Below are 18,268 nucleotides of genomic sequence, written 5' to 3'. Positions count from 1 at the left end.
AAAAACCGTCTGCCTGGTTGGTAACTAGTGTCCTGATTCTGCAGTAAATGAATCATTACTTTCAATGTACTTATGTCTTTAATTGGCGGTTTGCTAAGCCCCACCCCCTTTAGGTAATGTTTTAAATGGTTCCTTCATGTCAGACAGAAGAAGACAAAAGCAGGCATCTCATTTCGATCAGATTCAGATGTGATCAGCTGAAGCTAGCTAGCTCATTAAGCTAACTTTAGCTCCATCAGTTGGTTGCATACACTCATTGGATGACTTTTTCATGTTCCCAGCTGACTTGTTTTAAAAGGAGAATCTTGTGAAAGGGGTCTTTATTCAGCTCACTCACCCTGCACTACTCAGAGGAACTGAACAAAACTTGTAGGACTTGCCTCCTGCTCCAATCCAAATCATCATTTGGGGCTGCTGAGCATTTGCATCGTCAACAACATGATGCACACACTGCTGTTAAACTTGATCAACACTTACAAGTGACGTATGTTACTCGGATTCAAATCACGGGCCGAATACAAAGTTTTGTTTTCATTATAGGTAACAATCTACGATATTTGGCCTTGGTGCAGGTCTGCTCTCTCTAAGTGCCCTTCTAGTACGTTAGATATGTTTTCTGTTGAATTATTTCTTTATTCCGTCCTCGCTTCCTGCCCTCCCTTGCTCATCCTCTTCTCTTCGGCTCCACAGCACAGAGCCAGACAGTTCAAAAGCCTAGCCCTGGGCCAAAATGTGTCAGACATATCTCTATGTAATTCCTTCATCTCTCTGTTTCTCTCCTGCAGCACATGCTGTCACCTCAGAAAGCTCCGGAGAGATTACTGCAACTGGCCGACTCCAACCTGGGATCTCTGGTCGTTGAGATGGACCAGCTACACAGCAGGGTACAGACAACCTTTTGTTCTTCTTTAGTCTCTGTCATTGTCTGACTTCCTTTCTCTCTTTATCCATATTTTGCCCTCTTTCGCTGTCTGTCTCTAAAATAACGAGATGGAGCAAATAAAGAGTTTGGCAGGGAGTGAGATCTCAGTTAACGCCAACACTAATGTACAAAGGACAGCAAAGACACAAGTCTCGTCACTCCTATAACAAGCTGTAATGGAGACGCAGTGTAACCAGCTGATAAAAGCAGTACAGAAACCACTTTTCCAACATGTTATGAGACACCTGAGTTAACCACCTGGCCAGCGGACACATGTGTTAAACTGGAACCCTAGGCACTGATGTAATGAAAGTCTCAAAGCTGGGCTTCGACATAGGGAACCCCCCCCCGTCAAGACCGAGCTTCAGGATTAGCAAATGAAACAGGAACCCTGTAGAGATTTCTTGTTAACCAACAATTACTTGTTCAAGCCACCAACTGTCAATCAGATGAATAACATGAAACCAGCTAAACTAAATCAGCACAAAGAAAATAAAGCTGGACCTTTCGGGGGGCGGGGGGTAGATATGGATCTATATCAGGATGTGGGTCATATCCAATCTGAAATGTTAATAAGGCATTCAAACAGGGGGCCCTTTGTGCCGGGTAGACCAGTTCAGGAATCCATGTTGAATGTTTCAATGTTCACCCTCATACAGAAGAGGAGTAAACCATCATAGAAAAACACTTCTTGAGTGGAGGGGGGGGTCTACAAGTGCCAAGTGGAGAGAAATAACACTCACATTCACGCTGTCAAGCTACACCCTTTTAGAGACTGGGGCCTTGACATTTGTTGACAGCGATGCTATCTCACACACACACACACACACACACACACACACACCAGCGAGAGATACAGTATGGTCTTGTCAAATCACAACAATAATTACCTGCTCTTTCTTTCTGTATGTGTGCGTCTTAGGGTGTGTTTTCATGTCTGTCAAGGATTCATCCATCTCTCGTTTTCTTTGTGTGTGTGTGTTTGTTTATTTTTATGTCAATAATTCATCCATCTCTGTGTGTGTGTGTGTGGCGGCACATGTAGAAAAATAAAATAAAAGTAATCGGACTGGACTGCTCACACGCAATAATATTGATTGTTTCCACTGTGTATACGTGCTGCCATCAACATTTTACATCTCCTGTAAGACCTCAGTTTATTTCCCTTCCTGCATTAGACAGAAGTCGAATATGTTCACTAATTCAACACTTGTTTATTATTATTTTATAAAGTCTATGTACGTGTGTGTGTGTGTGTGTGTGTGTGTGTGTGTGTGTTCAGGCCACTAAGGTGTCTGCTGACGGAGAGCAGGTTGAGGATGATGCTGACAGGATTCACAAACGAGCTGAGGACCTGGAGCAGTTCATCAGGGATACACTGCTGGGAGCTCAAGGTAGACGAAACAAACACCACCTCTCCTCCAATAACTGCCTCCATATCCCCGCCAACCGGGAGTTCTGGATTTATCTGTCTACTGTCATTTCATTAGAGTACATTGCATTATATTAAATGCATGTGGGAAATGTAGGTTATGACATTAGAGGAGAAGAGGATTTAGGTTTTAGATAATGATCATACAGGCAGAAATTAAATAACGATGTAGCATCGTCAGAAAGAATTACAAGTTAAAAGCAGAGCAGCCTTTATTTGATTCAATCCTATTAGGCCCACGTTTGAAGGAGAGGCATCTTTCAGAGTGAGACAACCTCCACACCTTCCTGCCTCCTTGTTAGCCCACTAATGGAGAACTTAGCTCAAACACTATGGCTGCCGGGTCGACGGCCAGCTGCCGGCGCTCAGTGCCAGCTGCTGGTGCAAAGTGTTGTTTAAACAATAAAGACGGATCCAGCAGGCTGCGGCATCACTAACCGTGGTGATAAAGAGTCACCCACCAAGATAACAAGGTGCAATGACTCAGACTGCACAAGCAAAACGCCGTTTTTCACATTTGACGCCGTTAACGTTCTTTATGCTTTTGTGTTGAGCGCAGCTTCAGGTTTCAACGCGTGAAACATCGTCTCACCAGCAGGAACTTTGTGGTTCAGTCCCGATGGTTCACTCTGGCAGAGCGTCATACAGAGGACGTGTGCTGCTCTCTTTCTCTGCTTGTGTAACTAGCAGGTGGTTGTTCACTTCAGCTTCAGTATTGTTCTGTCAGCACAGCTTCAGCGTCTCCTTCCTCAGCCCCGGCATCGGCGGCTGTGACCAATTTTTGATTTGTTTTTCTCCTGCGACAACACAATCGCAGCCTTTACATTCGCTCCACTGGAAAAGGTATCTCTGTAGTCTAAAGGGGGGCCATCAGTGTCCCTCCATGTTGAAACTAATGTTTATGAGTGGACAAGCGTTGTGCAGACCTTCTGTTCTAGCCGTCCTTTCACCGTCTTCCACCTTGCAGGTCACTCTGTCTTTTTAGCGTTGAGGTTTGTCGAGCTCTTTTCTTTCTCTCTGCTCCGGCTAGTACCTCGTTTCTCTTCTCCGTGTTCCACATCAGGCTTAAAAATAACAATTTTGAATGAAAAGTTAATAGTGCAGTGTGTCATGAATGGGATGAGCTCGACAGTTCATTCTTGACTTTGGAAACAGCGGTTGACAAAGCGGTCTTCACTCAAAGATCACTTACTCGCTTGATCTGGTGCTTTCATTTAGTCAGTACGGGTACAGAAACACTCCAGTGGTGACAGGAGTCTAACCGTAGTCTACAGTACCTGTGGTGCAGCGTTTATATGGCTTCTGGGAAGGAAGAAAGTTACCAAACCAACGCATCCGTCTCATAAAACTGTCCTCTCCTTGTTGTTGCTCCTAGCTCTCTCTCCCTCTGCCTAGTCGTGTGTGTGTGTGTGTGTGTGTGTGTGTGTGTGTGTGTGTGTGTGTGTGTTTGAGGGGAAGGCGAGAGAGAGAGAGAGGAAAAGAGAGCGTGTTGTGGCTCGCTGGTTGATTGAGAGTAGCAATTAGAGACTTAATTATTGGCTATCACACACACACACACACACACACACACACACACACACACACACTACGTACACAAACACTGATGCAGATGTGCACACATTCAAAAAACTTCACACACACACAGCCCATACTCAAACACACACAATTACTCAAGAAAAAATACTGTACACAATTTCCTCTGTGAGGGTGCCCGTGTTTACTAGATACCATAATATGATTCCATCCACGTTTTAAGTGTTTAATTGGCTTTTAAATCCCACTATGTAATTATATGGTTGTGGCGCGCACACACGCACACGTGCACACATGCACATATACAAATGCAGCATGCGCACACATGCATTACAGCTGTTCATTAGCATGATGGCTTTAGTTCGATCCTGGCTCTAATCACATCATGTTTACATTTCAAATGATAGGGAAGTGCTGCATTTCCACACACACACACACACACACACACACAGGCCCACCCACACACCTACAAACTCTCAAACACACTCACAGACGCACACTTTCAAGTTTCAACTTGCTTTAATCATATAACGTTTACATTTCAAATGAGAGAAGAACACACCATCACAGCGGTGTGGACACACAGCACACACAGCACACACTCACACCCTCCTCTGTTTTGCTCTTGCACACTCCCACACGCTAACACACACACACACACACACACACACACACACACACTCCTCATTAAATTCCAGCAGTTTTATTCAAATGAGCCTTGGAGTGTTTTAGTGCAATTTCATCATTGATTGGTTTGAGATTTCACTGCCTTAATTTGATAAAAGCAGGGCAAACATGAAGTCTGCCAAAAACCACTGGCTTTTAATGGTGTCAAAAGTGTGTGTGTGTGTGTGTGTGTGTGTGTGTGTGTGTGTGTGTGTAAATGAGTGAAGATCAAACAGTGTTTTTTTGTCTTTCTTTCCGTTTGAGCCATGAAACTGAGACATGACAGCAGAGCCTTCAGACAGAATGTCTATCAGGCCTGTTTGGTGAAAGTATATGCACCAAAATAAAATGATACAGATGAAGTTTCACTGATTCCAGATATGGAACTGAAGCCGGAATAGGTTTTTCTTTCTTTCAGTGCTTGTATGAACGCAACAACACAAACTGAATCCGTTCATGTGTAGTGTCCTCACAGCCGTCTCTCCGTGCGTCTGTGTGTCCAGACCTCCAGTCCAAGGCTGCCGACTTGAACCAGACTCTCACCCGGGGAGATGGAGCTCCAGACAAAAGCCTGAAGGAGATGAAGGAGGAGATCCAGGCCATGCTAGTCGAGATGAGAAAACGACAGCTGGGAGGGAAGAAGAGCATCGCTGAGGAAGAGATGGTGTATGTACACACACACACACACACACACACACACACAGGTCATGTATCTTTCTCCCACACACAAGAAAAAGACAGATTTTGAGAAAACTTTGCAAACAGACCTGTCTTTGTCTCAGAGTTTGCACACCGCACGCTTATTTCTGAGCACGCAGACACGCATGATGAGCAGACCACAGGTGCACATTTCTTCCCAAGAGACTATAACTGAACGTCTTTGCTATTGAGCACTTTCTTTAGTTTTTTGTCTTAAGAGTTGTTTTCGTGTTCTTCTTCTTCGTTGATTCGACCAGAACCCCCATTTTTATTTGGAACTTATTTCGTTTTTTCCATTTGATTTGTTTGTATTCCCTGATACCTATATGCTAATACATTCACCTTCTGTGTCTTAGATTGCCTTTGCCCCCGCTGGGATTCAATCCCACTTTTCTGTCTTCTTGCTTGTGTTCTGCCGGGTGTTTCCCCACTAGAGAGAGAGAGAGAGCCAGCGAGAGAAGTGGAATATGCAAAATAATTCATCTTAATAAATCAATATGGGGGGAAAAAAACCTACCTACAGACATTTAAAGTGTACTCTGCGAGTGCAAATGACAAACGTAAAGAAAAAATGCATATTAATACAATTATATTTTGATGATTTAACTTTGACAACAATAAATGCATATTATTTTCATAGCATGCAGAAATGAATGGAACTCGGTGGATGCCTCCACTGGTAGAGAAAGTGCAGCAACGACACACAGCGTCGTTGGCAGAATTGATGGCTGTCATGTAGAGCAGAGGTCTTCAACATAGGGTCCGCGACCTCCAGGAGGTCCGCGGAGGTACTGCAGGGAGGCCGCGAAATTGTTTTGTAGATAAAGCAATTAAAAAGAAAATTGCTTTGCGTATTCACATTCCCTTCTTCGCTGTGTTTCGCGAAGGGCGGGACTTCGCTCCCGACACACACACACCTCGAGTCAGACAGAGCGGACCTCTTCTATACAATATATACAGGAGGGGGTCCCTGCTCCACGCTACACCAGTTTGGGGGTCCTTGGCCTGAAAAGCGTTGAAGACCCCTGATGTAGAGTATACAGGATGTGTAGTACGCCTTCCACTGAGCAGACATTTCATCGCTACATATCCTAAAGCCACGACTTTCTGCTGATGTTTTAACAAAGTGTTTCTGACGGTTTCCACTCTCACTTTCTCTCTCTCAAGGCACTTGATAGAATTAGTAATCTACTCTCTTCATGCCGCTCCCCCCCCCCCCCCCCCCCCTCCCCTCTTTCTGTCTATGTCTTTCAGCAGTAAATGTTGATGAGGTCAATGAGTTAATTAAAAGCACTGTATCGCCGTAGGGGAAGAGGCATACACAGAATATGTAGTGAGAAGGCAAGAGTGAGAGGAGAACAAGTGACAGATGGACGGGGAGCAGGATGAGAATAAGAGAGACAAACTGCCACTGAATGACTTGTCTGTCAGTCTGCGGATGATTATTTGACTGAACCCTGAGGGGAGATTTCAAGCAGAGCAGCAGAGACAAACACAACACGAGCATCAACAAACATTAAAGGAATGCTTCAGCAAAATGAACAAAGCAAGCCCACTTATATAAGATTAATGTTATTAGTCTGTAAAGTGTGCAGCACATTTACCTTTGCGTTATATACTGTATTGTAATAGTCAGTTGAATAATAGTTAAACACCCTTCCCATTAGTTTTTACTCGGATATATTCTTCTTTTTGTTATGAGCTGTTCCCCACAGGGTTCATTAAAGGTTCATCAAACCCGATCATTACCTCGCATACATCTCCAAAACTGTGTGAAAGTGTCCTCTGAGTGATGTCAACTAGAGGACGCGAGAACTGTGTTGTCTTAATTAATGCTGGAGGTAAAAAATAAGGCTCATTAAGGGACGCTGGTAAACATATGGTTATTAAACTGTTTTAAATACTTCCTAAGAGAGAAGGCTTTCTGAGAATCCTTTGGATTTAACTAAAGTCTGCAGTGCAAACCTTGAAGGGGCAGATCGATTGAGATCGAGACATTCACATGCAGTGTTTCCCCTACCATTGTCTTGGGGGGGGGGCTTTTATATATATATATATATTCACAACTCACTTTTCACATAGACAGGTGCTAGTTTATTAAATAAACTAAACGCTTATGTTATTTCTCTAATATATGTGCACGTTTCAGTTTGTACTGTCTACTTTGCGCATTCACATTCTCTCCTTCGCTCTGTTTTGCGAAGGGCGGGGCTTCGCACCTGACGCACACGCACACACGTGCGCACACACCTACAGTCAGAGCGGAGGAGAGAACTAAATACAATCCGCTTGCCTTCTGCTACCCCTGAAAGCTCGCTTCCCCTCGAAGGAAGGGGTTTCCTGGTTGGACGGGGTTCAGAGCCGACATGCCGAATAGAAACTCTGTTTATAATCACATAATAATCTGTTCTGTGTGTTAGCTGAGACAACAACATAGCAAGGCTGTGAATAATTGATGTACTGCCCCTTTAACAAAGCCGGATGACATGTTTGTTTTAGCTGCTGCATGTGTGTAGCATTAAACTGGATGGATATATACTGCTAAATGCATGCTTCAGAATATCTTCCTCAGACACACGAGCTGATGAGGCCCATGTCTGCAGTGTTTACGTGTCAGGTATCCTATAGAGTCTCATTATATCACGCCATGCTAGCCGGCAACATCCGGCACGTGTTGCTCCACACGTCCACGCACTCCCATACGAGCACACACTCATTAGTGTGACGATATTTGAAATGTTTTACACTGCCACAATTTAATCCAATTCAGCCTGAGGGATCAATAGAAGAAAATCTGCAATTTCATTCCGGCATTTCAACATTCAGTCATATGGAGTGATTATTGTCTCCACACTAGCGGAGGCTGCGTCACGCATTACAATAACTCTCCGCTGTGAATTGTTGTGTTCACATATACTAACTTTTTTTTCAATTGTCCACTTTTGTAAGACCGTGTTAATAAATGACCAAAAAAAAAGAAGGAAATATTCCAATCGCTCGTTTCCTTCGTCTTCCAGCCTGGCGGAGGAGTTGTATCAGAGGGTGAAGAGATTATTCGGCGACCCCCACCAGGCCACAGAAGACCTGAAAGCAGAGGTAATTATAACTTCTAATCTTTACACTGTTGTCGTCGAAGTCCTCAAATGAATGACATTAACTTAACGCGTCCCCATCTGCCTCCCTAGATAAAAGAGAAGCTCTCAGACCATGGGGGGAAGCTGCAGGAGGCCCAGGATCTACTCCACTCTGCCCAGGGAAAGACGAGGCAGGCGGGCTCGCTGGCTGACCAAAACCAAGCTAACCTCACAGCCCTGGAGGTACGGAAACATGCGCATCCACAGACAAGCTTTACAACACAGTCAGAAAAAGCTATGAGCTGAGTAAGCTGAGTCATTTCTATACTCATGGCCACTGTTTTGTCCTCATGTGGAGTCTAATTAACTACTATTTATTAAATTCAGCCATTTTTACTGTTGCAAGCAGACGATGAAACATAGAGAGAAACAAAACCTCAAACTGAAACATTATTGATCAGGTCGTGAACAAAAGGTTTTGTCTATACTCTTTATTTCATATTAATTGAGTCCATGTGAGTTGGTTGATTTATATCACATTGGTTTTGAGTAACAATGATTGTGTGATTTGACACATAGGAGTATCTGAACCTTTAGGGTTGGTCTCCTTAGATAAATAAAAAGATCTTAAAACCACTCAAATCTTCTCATCGCACTACGCTTCCTTATTTTCCTTTTTAAGCAAAACAAATAGCATTTAATGGATGTCCTGGAGGGAGCGTTCTCTGCAGTGATCCCACACACACTTGCTTTATGTCTGTCTTTGTGCCTCTCTGACCCTGCAGTCGTTTCCTCTGTAAAGAAAAGCTTTACGCTCTGAAGAGTGCGCACACTGCACACTGGGGTTGTACTGAGTTCATACGTTCACTAATTGTGCTTCCCTCGTGTCCTCTAATTGCTTTTGTTATATTTAATAACTGGACGTCCTTTTTTTTACCATAAAGAGGTTTTTAGTCTGTAAAGAAAATAGTAATTGCTCCGTCATTATTATTATTATGGGAATCAAAGTTTCCATTTCCATTTTACTTCAGCGAACTTCCACCCAGACTCTGACACACACTCTTCGATGTGTTTATTCTCTTCAAATCACAAAATTATGGTACTCAAAAACGAAAGCATGCCCCTTTTTGTTTGTAAATTGTGAAAGATACACAAGGATGACCACACAGACAAACAGTTTGTCAATGAAATATGTAAATCCACCACATCGCAAGTGAACGAGTCCATCGACAGGTGTTTTGATAATTGATTAATTAGCGTTACCTGGTTCCAGCTTCTGGAGTGTCGAGATGTTCTGCTTTTTTTTAATAGCACAGTATGTGATAAGGAGTTAAAGATCTTAAAACTTGAGCCATGTGACATTTTATAGACCAAACGATGAAGCGAGAAAACAATCATTAGTTGGATCCCTGATGTTGAAATGTCGGCGCATCAGAATCTTTGGAGTTATTGTTCCTGCGTTTGTTTGTTTGCAGAGGAAGAGCTCCGCAGTGAGCGCGGTGAAACAGAAAGCCCAGGAAGTCCTCGGAGAAGGAGAACGTCTACTGGATGAAGCAAACCAACTTTCTGACAACATCAACAAGGAGATCGAGGTACTGAAGTCAGCCCAGGAGAAACCTGCAACTCTCTAAAAACATGTGTACAGTTAAATAATCTGCCTGAGGTCCACTTTCTGTTTTCTGTCCGTAGGACTTGGAGGAGATGGGGAAAGATCTGGGTCCTCTTCACGAGCAGCTGGATGATAAAGTCAGTCACCTCACCGACGGTTTACGTGATGGCAGCCTGGCTGATCACGTGCACGATGCAGAGGAACACGCCAAGCAGCTGAACGAGTCTGCTGCCATTTTGGACGGGTAGATACACACACACACACACACACACACACACACACACACACAAACATAGTACCTCATGTTCACAACATTTTGCCCTTGTACTTAATTGATTACCAGTTGTTGTTTAGACCATTGATCAAAGCAAGTGGGAATTCGCAATAGCTGCCACCACACACACACACACACACACACACACACACACACACACACACACAACCTCAGAAACACTTGACCTTCATGCCAAATTTCAGCCTCTTTGGGCCAAAAGGGAGAAAGGGCGACCGACCGACAGAGCTGCTGGTTGCAGCTACAAACACAAGTCACTTCGGGCTCCTCTGACCTCTGGTGGAAACATATCGATTGATTCATAATTGACACAAAAGTAATAACATTTTAAAGATAAGAATTTAACAATCAAAATAATCGTGACGGCCTCCCGAGTAGCAAAAGCGCTGTACTGTGTTTGTGGTCAATAACATATAAGAGGTAATGATGGTAACGGCTTGTGTTTTCATTGTTAATATAGAAATAACATCAGTTTCTCTCTCTCTCGTCACAGTATTCTGGCGGAAGCTAGAAATCTCTCCTTCAATGCAACAGCTGCCTTCAAGGCTTATAGCAACATTAAAGCAAACGTGGACGCAGCGGAGAAAGAAGCAAAGGCGGCTAAACAAAGGGCGAGCGAGGCTCTGGCTCTGGTAAGTGGACACGTACACCAACACACAGAAACGCATGCAGACACCTATCGACCCATTATGTTTTTATTATGTCATCATTTCATTGTGAGAAAACACACAACGTCCTCCATTAGTCTCCCTTTGCATGTTTTCCAATACTTTCTTTATTGCACGATTGTAAACAACACATATTCACACTGAACTGTATGTTTATGCTAAATGTAATCCACCTCACATTCAGCTGCTGCATATATAGTGTAAATATCCAATGCAAGCATTCTACGTATCCACACCATGAAAGTGTACTCTCAGCACAAGAAGTGGTGTGTGTGTGTGTGTGTGTGTGTGTGTGTGTGTGTGTGTGTGTGTGTGTGTGTGTGTGTGTGTGTGTGTGTGTGTGTGTGTGTGTGTGTGTGTGTGTGTGTGTGTGTGTGTCTTGCATGCAGTGACAGTAATGTAAGCTTGGGCTCTCCATTAGTCATGGTTGGGAGATCAAAGCGTTTCTCTGTCCCTCTTCTTATTTATTTCCCCCCCCCCTCTCTCCATTTTTTCATTATCACGACCACACACACCTGAAATCTCCCTTTTTTCCTTCTTTTATTCATTTATTCTGCTTCCCTTCTTCCCCGCCCCCCCCCCCCCCGTTCTTGTTCTTGTTCTTGTTCGTTCTCCATTTGTTTGCTTTTGTCTTGCTTTCATTCCTCGCCTTTGATTTTCGTTTCCCCTTTTGTTCTATAATAGTTTCTCCTCCTCGGTCCCAGTTCATTTATTTGTCATTTTTTCTTCCAACATTTTTACCCTTTTATTTCTTTTTCAACTCTTCCCCTTCGTTTTGCATGTTCACCTCTTTCTTTCTTCTCCCTTTTGGCAAGAGAGAGAATGAATGTGAGGAGAAGTTAAGTCTGCTGAATGCATTTCTTACTAAATCATTTAGCAGATTACTGCACCTTTGCATATGTCCAAACACAAGTCCAGTTTAGGATCTTTTATTATTCTGGAAGCATTTTTAGTGAAGGCATGTAAAGTTACACATTTTGTACTTCTAGGCTTTAGATCCAGAGGTCCCAGTAAAGGAGGCAGCTCAAAGTTCCCATCAGAAGAGCCACAGACTGCTAAACCAAGCGAAACAACTTCAAAATGATGTCAAAGGTAAGCAGATGTGTGTGTGTGTGTGTGTGTGTGTGTGTGTGTGTGTGTGTGTGTGTGTGTGTGTGTGTGTGTGTGTGTGTGTGTGTGTGTGTGTGTGTGTGAGGAGCTGTTATGACGACGGTACTTAAAGGACGGACAAAGACCGGCGTTACAGCTCCAACTTATTGCACATCATATGTTAAATAAGTCTTGTTGAGTTTGGGACATTTGTTTCCACAACAGGTTTGTTGAGAAGAAGTGGATTTCCTGCTCGTACATCAGTTGAAGTAGTTTCACTGTTGTTTACAGGGACAGACTTTGAAAATGTTCTAGTTTTTAAACTCTCATCAAATAAATGATGAAATGTTTGAATGGAAACGTGTTCAGAATGACCCTCACTGTGACCATGTACAACACTATTCATCATTTACTAAAATACTCAAATACTTTTGCTGACATCTTCAATGTTCTTTAGTTATTTTACTGAACAGTTTTATTTATAAAAATTAAAAAGAAAAACACAAAACATGTTTAAACCCTCATAAAATATTTTCCTTCAAAGGTTTGATTTGATTAGATTTTTTAAAATGTAATGATGTTGAGGATGACCCTGACTATGATGGTGTAAAATGTGAAGTCATTTTACTATTCAATTAAAAAAAACTCTTTATTTGTCTCCGGCAGGAAAAAACGTAGAATTAAGTATAAAGATAAAATAAAATAAAATAAAAAGCAAGGATAGGCTAACTGTGCAAAACATAACTGCACACGTTATGTGCTTAAAAAGTAGCCGTACACATAATAATAATAATGACGATGATAAGAGAAGAGAAGCTTCATGGAGTTTACATCTCTCTCCAAAGGTTGGCAGCTCTGCAGTATAAGCAGTTGTATAAATATAGTTAAGCTATTAATTGTTGTACAAGATGTAGTGTGAACGATGAACTACAGTGAAATCATACACACAGTATATTAACTAGTAACATGAGCCGCTGCAAGACTTACTGTCAGTCTCCCTCTTCCATCGTGTCAGGGATGTGTTTTTATTTGTAGCCCAAATCAAAGCATCATCATTGTGTGTGTGTGTGTGTGTGTGTGTGTGTGTGTGTGTGTGTGTGTGTGTGTGTGTGTGTGTGTGTGTGTAGAGAATGCAGACGGTGTGGCCGGGCTGAAGGGCAGAGTTAAAGCAGCGAGAGACAAAACCAAAGACCTGCTGAAAGCTGTCAACGGAACCATGGCAACACTCAACGCTATCCCCAATGGTAGGACTGCACAAATACACTGTGTGTGTGTGTGTGCGTGCGTGCGTGTGTGTGGGAGTGAGATAAAGAGAGAGTTGATCAATATCACTGAGCCGATAGAGGTCAGTTGCTCTGGTAAACTGGACTTGACACACGTCGGTACTCACAGAGACACACTGCAGTGATAGCGAGGCTGTTGAACCGCAGTGATGCACACGGCTGCGTTTGGATCAACACTCTGGAAACTGGTAAATGCAGCTACTACAAATTGCAAACGGGACGACCCAGAGGTTAATGCAACATATTTTATTCCAATTCAAATCCCTGTGAGTGAGTGTGAACACAATACGGTTAACATGTCCCGGTCAGATTGTTAGAGACTTAATGGTTCTGACTTTCACAGCTGGGTTAGTGCAGAGTGATATACAAAAACATAATGTCGTGAGAGGAAAGACGGGATGCAAAGTGTCGAACAATGGAACAAAGTCACAGGGTTCTCTCTCCCAACAACAGTTTGTTTTAAGTATTTCCAAATGTGAGTATGATAAGACTCTGGACCTGGGACACAGCTTAGATCTGTATGTGTGAAGCAATGCCAGTTCAAAAGATTTAAAGTCTTAACTACACTCGTGCCACTTCCTGTTTGGTTTGTTGTTGAAGAAATAACAAAAATGTGTTCATGCATTCTTGTCTTAATACATACATATATATATATATATATGTAATTTGTGTTTGTTTTAACATTCTTTGGCAGACACAGCCGCTAAGCTAGCTGCCACAAAGGCGGTAGCGGCAGATGCTAACGCCACGGCCATAGACGTCCTGGAGCGCCTCGGGGATTTGAACCTGCAACTCCATGGCCTCCAGAGGAACTACAGCGAGCTGGAGGACACAGTCAATGCAGCCAATCAGATGATCCAGGACCCCGAGAAAAACAGTAAAGTTCATACGAGCTTAGTGTCGTAAAAGTAGTAAAGTAGTAAAGTAGTAAACGTAAAAGATATTCCAGTAAATGTTTTGTCGGCTTGTTTTAGCGTTGATGAAGACTTCCTGTTTGATCGGCTAATTAAATATTAGAAAACTTCCTTTTACTCTGAAAATGTTTGTGTTTTGTGATAGAAAATGTTTATTTCCTGTTTATCCTTTAATAACTTAACTATGTGTTTTACCTCCTAAACCTTCTAGTTTCACAAACACATTGATAACTATCTAAACTCTGATTGATCTTAACTTTTTGACTTTTTGGAGATATGAAGTTACATAAATTGGTGAATTTAACAGAAACCTGATATATTTTCTGTCTGTCTCTCTTCCCAACCCCCACAGCCATCAGTATGTATATTTCACTTACCTTAGCTTTCTTAATATTACGAGTGGTGCACCAATACCATGTTGTAATTACTAAATAACGATGAGTCATGTTACCTCGCTTGCCTGCCGGCGCGCATTTCTCGGCCTTTCTCGGCTTTCATGATTAAATAACTTGTTAAACACTGTATCATGAACGGCGTTGTGTTAATGTGGTGTTTTGGGACGAACCAATTTCAAAATGATGTGATTGCAACAACAGTATTGGAGCACCACCCATTAGTTTTACGACCATCTTTAATAGCTGTACAGTAAACAGTAGTTGCTTCTAATGCATGAGAGCTCTGCGCACTGCAAAGCATGGGACTCTTTTCTCTTCTTTACTTCTGTCTTCAGTTTTCAGCCTTTACAATATATAAAAGTAAACGGTGTAAAAGATCTTTGAATGCTGAGCTACGCTAATTGTTCGGCTCTCTCTGGCTTCATCTTCCTCCCCCTTCCTTTGAGTAATATCGGTGATTTCCTCAGCTGCCATCATCCTCTCCACGCTCTTTACATGCTAGCTGTCCACGCTCTCTCAGCTATAATACACTGTAGTGTTGATGTACTACTACTGTACTGCTCTGCATCACTACTCTGCTTTATCTCCCCCCCCCTCCTCAGTCCACGCTGCAGGCGCTAAAGTGAAGGATTTAGAGGATGAAGCTGACAGGCTGCTGGAGAAGCTGCAGCCAATCAAAATGCTGCAGGACAATCTGAGGCGTAACATCTCTCAAATCAAGGAACTGATCAACCAAGCCAGGAAACAAGCGAACTCAGTAAGTTGTCCTGTAAATGTAAATGAAATTCTGTTTTGTTAACATTTGCAGTTACAGTTTGATTTCACTACATATAAATAGAAACTAAAAAAAACAATATGGAAGCTGTGATGCAGAATTCTTTATTTGGATATTCCTCCTTCCAGATCAAAGTATCCGTAGCGTCAGGCGGCGACTGTCTCAGGAGTTACCGCCCCGATATCAGGAAAGGGAGGTACAACACCATCATCCTCCACGTTAAAACCACCACACCTGACAACCTGCTCTTCTACATGGGATCAGCCAAATATGTAAGTATGCGATAAACCTAAGCACAAATACACGCACTTGCAGTGTATCCCCTGCGAAGACTACGGAGGTAGATACTCCTCGTCCTTTCAACTGTATCGTTCTTATTAGTCGTGTTTCCAAATAATGAACGGCAACATTTTGAGAAAACGTCCTCAATTGCGCGAAAAAAGGTTTTCTGACATTTTACTCACGCGACCGATCAGCTGTTTCCGTCTCAGATTTGTGTTTTTCATGATAATAATAATAATGATTCTGTATATTAACACTCATTACTTGACTATGGCACCGGTGGAAACATGGTAAAACTTTGTCTAGATATGGCTCTGGTGTTATTGCTTATAAAATATGTAATCCAGTTGACACTTTCACTCTTTTTTTTTATGTTTCTTATTAAAACATTAATCATATTCAATACGATGTTGAGGGGCTGAATATTGTGTAGCATTTATCATACTTTAAAGTGCCTGTAATCCAAAAGTATAGGCACACAAAGAGGAGGATACATGCACAGAAGGATGCACACACTTACGTTCCTCTCTCTCAGACACACACACACACACACACACACACACACACACGCACACACACACACACACACACTCCCAGAGTGATTTGTCTAATATGAGAATAATTAATACTTCTTGACACATCACTCACTAACACCCCTATAAACATAGCACACTGCTGTTTTAGTGTGCGTGTGTGCGTGTGTGCGTGTGCGTGTGCGTGTGCGTGTGTGTGTGTGTGTGTGTGTGTGTTATAAGAAAACGGCAGCAATTAACAAGTTTATGTTGCTATCTGCTTTATCCTGATTTCCCCTGAGAAATCACTGCTTTGCTTCATCTGACTGGGAAGTCTTGAACGTGTGTGCATGTGTGTGTGTGTGTGTGTGTGTGTGTGTGTGTGTGTGTGTCCCTCACTAATATTCTCTAATAGTGAAGAGTTCAGTATGAATAGTAATGCTCTGTTTTTGTGTGTTTGTGCACACGCTACCATTTCACTAATAGTGTGTAATGCTAGTTGAATAATAACGACGCTGCCCTGTGATCTGTGCTAATGAATAATCGCCATTACCCTGGAGAGACTGGAAAGATAAGTGTGTTTAGTTGTGTGTGTGTGTGTGTGTATGTGGGTTCAAATGTGACTCCCTAATAATCTCTAATTGTGCATAATACTATATGAATAATAATGATGTGTGTGTGTGTGCGTGTGTGTACTTCGGAGACAGCATCCAGATGAGAGCATATGCTCAAAACTCTCTTATTAATTTTTTTGGCTCATACATAAGTAATACAGCCATTAATCAAAATACAACATGATCCTGTGAAGATCCACTTATAGAGACAGATGGAGAACATCTCAGCCTTTGTACCCTCAGAATAAAGCAAAACTGGGTGTGAAGTCGCTTCACCGTGTGCACGATAAATACTCTATATGTTCTCTGTAGTAAGTCATATTAATCATCATTTACCATCATCGTGTTGCATAACTCGTATGTTCTGTTATATTACACCATGTTCTACACAGAGTAGTGTAAAGGTTATGGACACACTTTCTTTTATTGCATAATTCTGCTGAAATAAAATAATTTGACTTAAAGGTGCAGTGTGTCATACCTGGCCACGTGCTCCAGTAAAAAAAGATGGCGGCACCGGGAAGCCTTTTTGTCATATTTGTACTATGTTGTTTATCCTGTACACACGACATCTACTGCACGAGAGGGATCCCTCCTCAGCTGCTCTCCCTGAGGTTTCTTCCATCTTCCCCCCCTTTAATTATGGGGTTTCTTTTAGGAAGTCTTTCCTCGTGCGGTGCGAGGGTCTGAGGACAGAGGGTGTCTTTGCTGTACAGTCTGTAAAGAGACAAATGTGTCATTTGTGATATTGGGCTGTATAGATAACATTTGATTTGATTTGTAAAAGCAATAAAACATCAAACAGTCAACATCAATGAACACTTTTGATTTAATCCATTAAGCATAAAGGGACTCGTACCTTTAATGTGATTGATAAGCCCTCTGGGGATACTTCTTAATAATAATAATAATAATAATAGATATGAAGTACGTCTCTACATTTGATGCCCTTGTGAGGCTTGTGCATAGCACTTTGCCTAAATGACCTGCTCTCTCTCCTTCTCTCTTTATTCCTTTATGACTTCTGTCTCCGTCTCAGGTGGACTTCCTTGCCTTAGAGATGCGGAAGGGGAAGGTGTACTTCCTTTGGGACGTGGGTTCAGGTGTGGGGAGGGTCGAATATCCTCATCACACCATCCACGATGGCACCTGGCACAGGATTGAGGCGTCTCGGTAAGAAGGCCGCACACGAACACACACACACACACACACACAAAAGCACAAATTGATTGGATACTTTTAGTACTTTACCATGATGGTGTGGAGGTGTGTTACTGGTGTTCAATATCACATGTTTCAAAAAGGACCCGACGTATTCACCTTCTCAACTAACCAACAGCAACCATTAGTGTCAGAAAAGCTAACCTCACAACCATAGGACATGGTTTCATTCATTGTGCGGTGGAAAACATGTGGTTTCACTTGGGAAATAAAGAGTTTGCAGCCTTGACGGCGTGGCACATCATTACACAGACACAGTGTAATCTAGTTGTTCTCTGTGAAAGCTAA

The 18,268-nt window shown here is 42.4% G+C and overlaps 1 protein-coding gene across 4 annotated transcripts in view; it reads left to right on the top strand.

Annotated features, from left to right (window-relative positions):
• The window catches only part of lama2 (laminin, alpha 2), a 146,860-nt gene that overhangs the window by 109,296 nt on the left and 19,296 nt on the right, over positions 1 to 18,268 (top strand). For 3 of the 4 annotated variants that reach the window (XM_029462752.1, XM_029462751.1, XM_029462750.1), the window contains 15 exons: positions 786 to 884; positions 2,205 to 2,316; positions 5,057 to 5,219; positions 8,270 to 8,348; positions 8,438 to 8,569; positions 9,802 to 9,918; positions 10,016 to 10,179; positions 10,721 to 10,859; positions 11,885 to 11,987; positions 13,112 to 13,228; positions 13,962 to 14,144; positions 14,534 to 14,539; positions 15,179 to 15,333; positions 15,480 to 15,623; positions 17,799 to 17,932. In XM_029462752.1, the coding sequence (XP_029318612.1) occupies positions 786 to 884; positions 2,205 to 2,316; positions 5,057 to 5,219; positions 8,270 to 8,348; positions 8,438 to 8,569; positions 9,802 to 9,918; positions 10,016 to 10,179; positions 10,721 to 10,859; positions 11,885 to 11,987; positions 13,112 to 13,228; positions 13,962 to 14,144; positions 14,534 to 14,539; positions 15,179 to 15,333; positions 15,480 to 15,623; positions 17,799 to 17,932 (1,847 nt within the window). The remainder of the gene's footprint in view (positions 1 to 785; positions 885 to 2,204; positions 2,317 to 5,056; positions 5,220 to 8,269; positions 8,349 to 8,437; positions 8,570 to 9,801; positions 9,919 to 10,015; positions 10,180 to 10,720; positions 10,860 to 11,884; positions 11,988 to 13,111; positions 13,229 to 13,961; positions 14,145 to 14,533; positions 14,540 to 15,178; positions 15,334 to 15,479; positions 15,624 to 17,798; positions 17,933 to 18,268) is intronic. The other variant, XM_029462753.1, reaches the window with a different exon arrangement.

This window comes from Cottoperca gobio, chromosome 24 (genome assembly GCF_900634415.1).
Source record: "Cottoperca gobio chromosome 24, fCotGob3.1, whole genome shotgun sequence".
Classification (NCBI taxonomy): Eukaryota; Metazoa; Chordata; class Actinopteri; order Perciformes; family Bovichtidae; genus Cottoperca; species Cottoperca gobio.
Note: the sequence above shows the minus strand (reverse complement) of the source record. Positions and strands in the feature narration are given on the sequence as shown.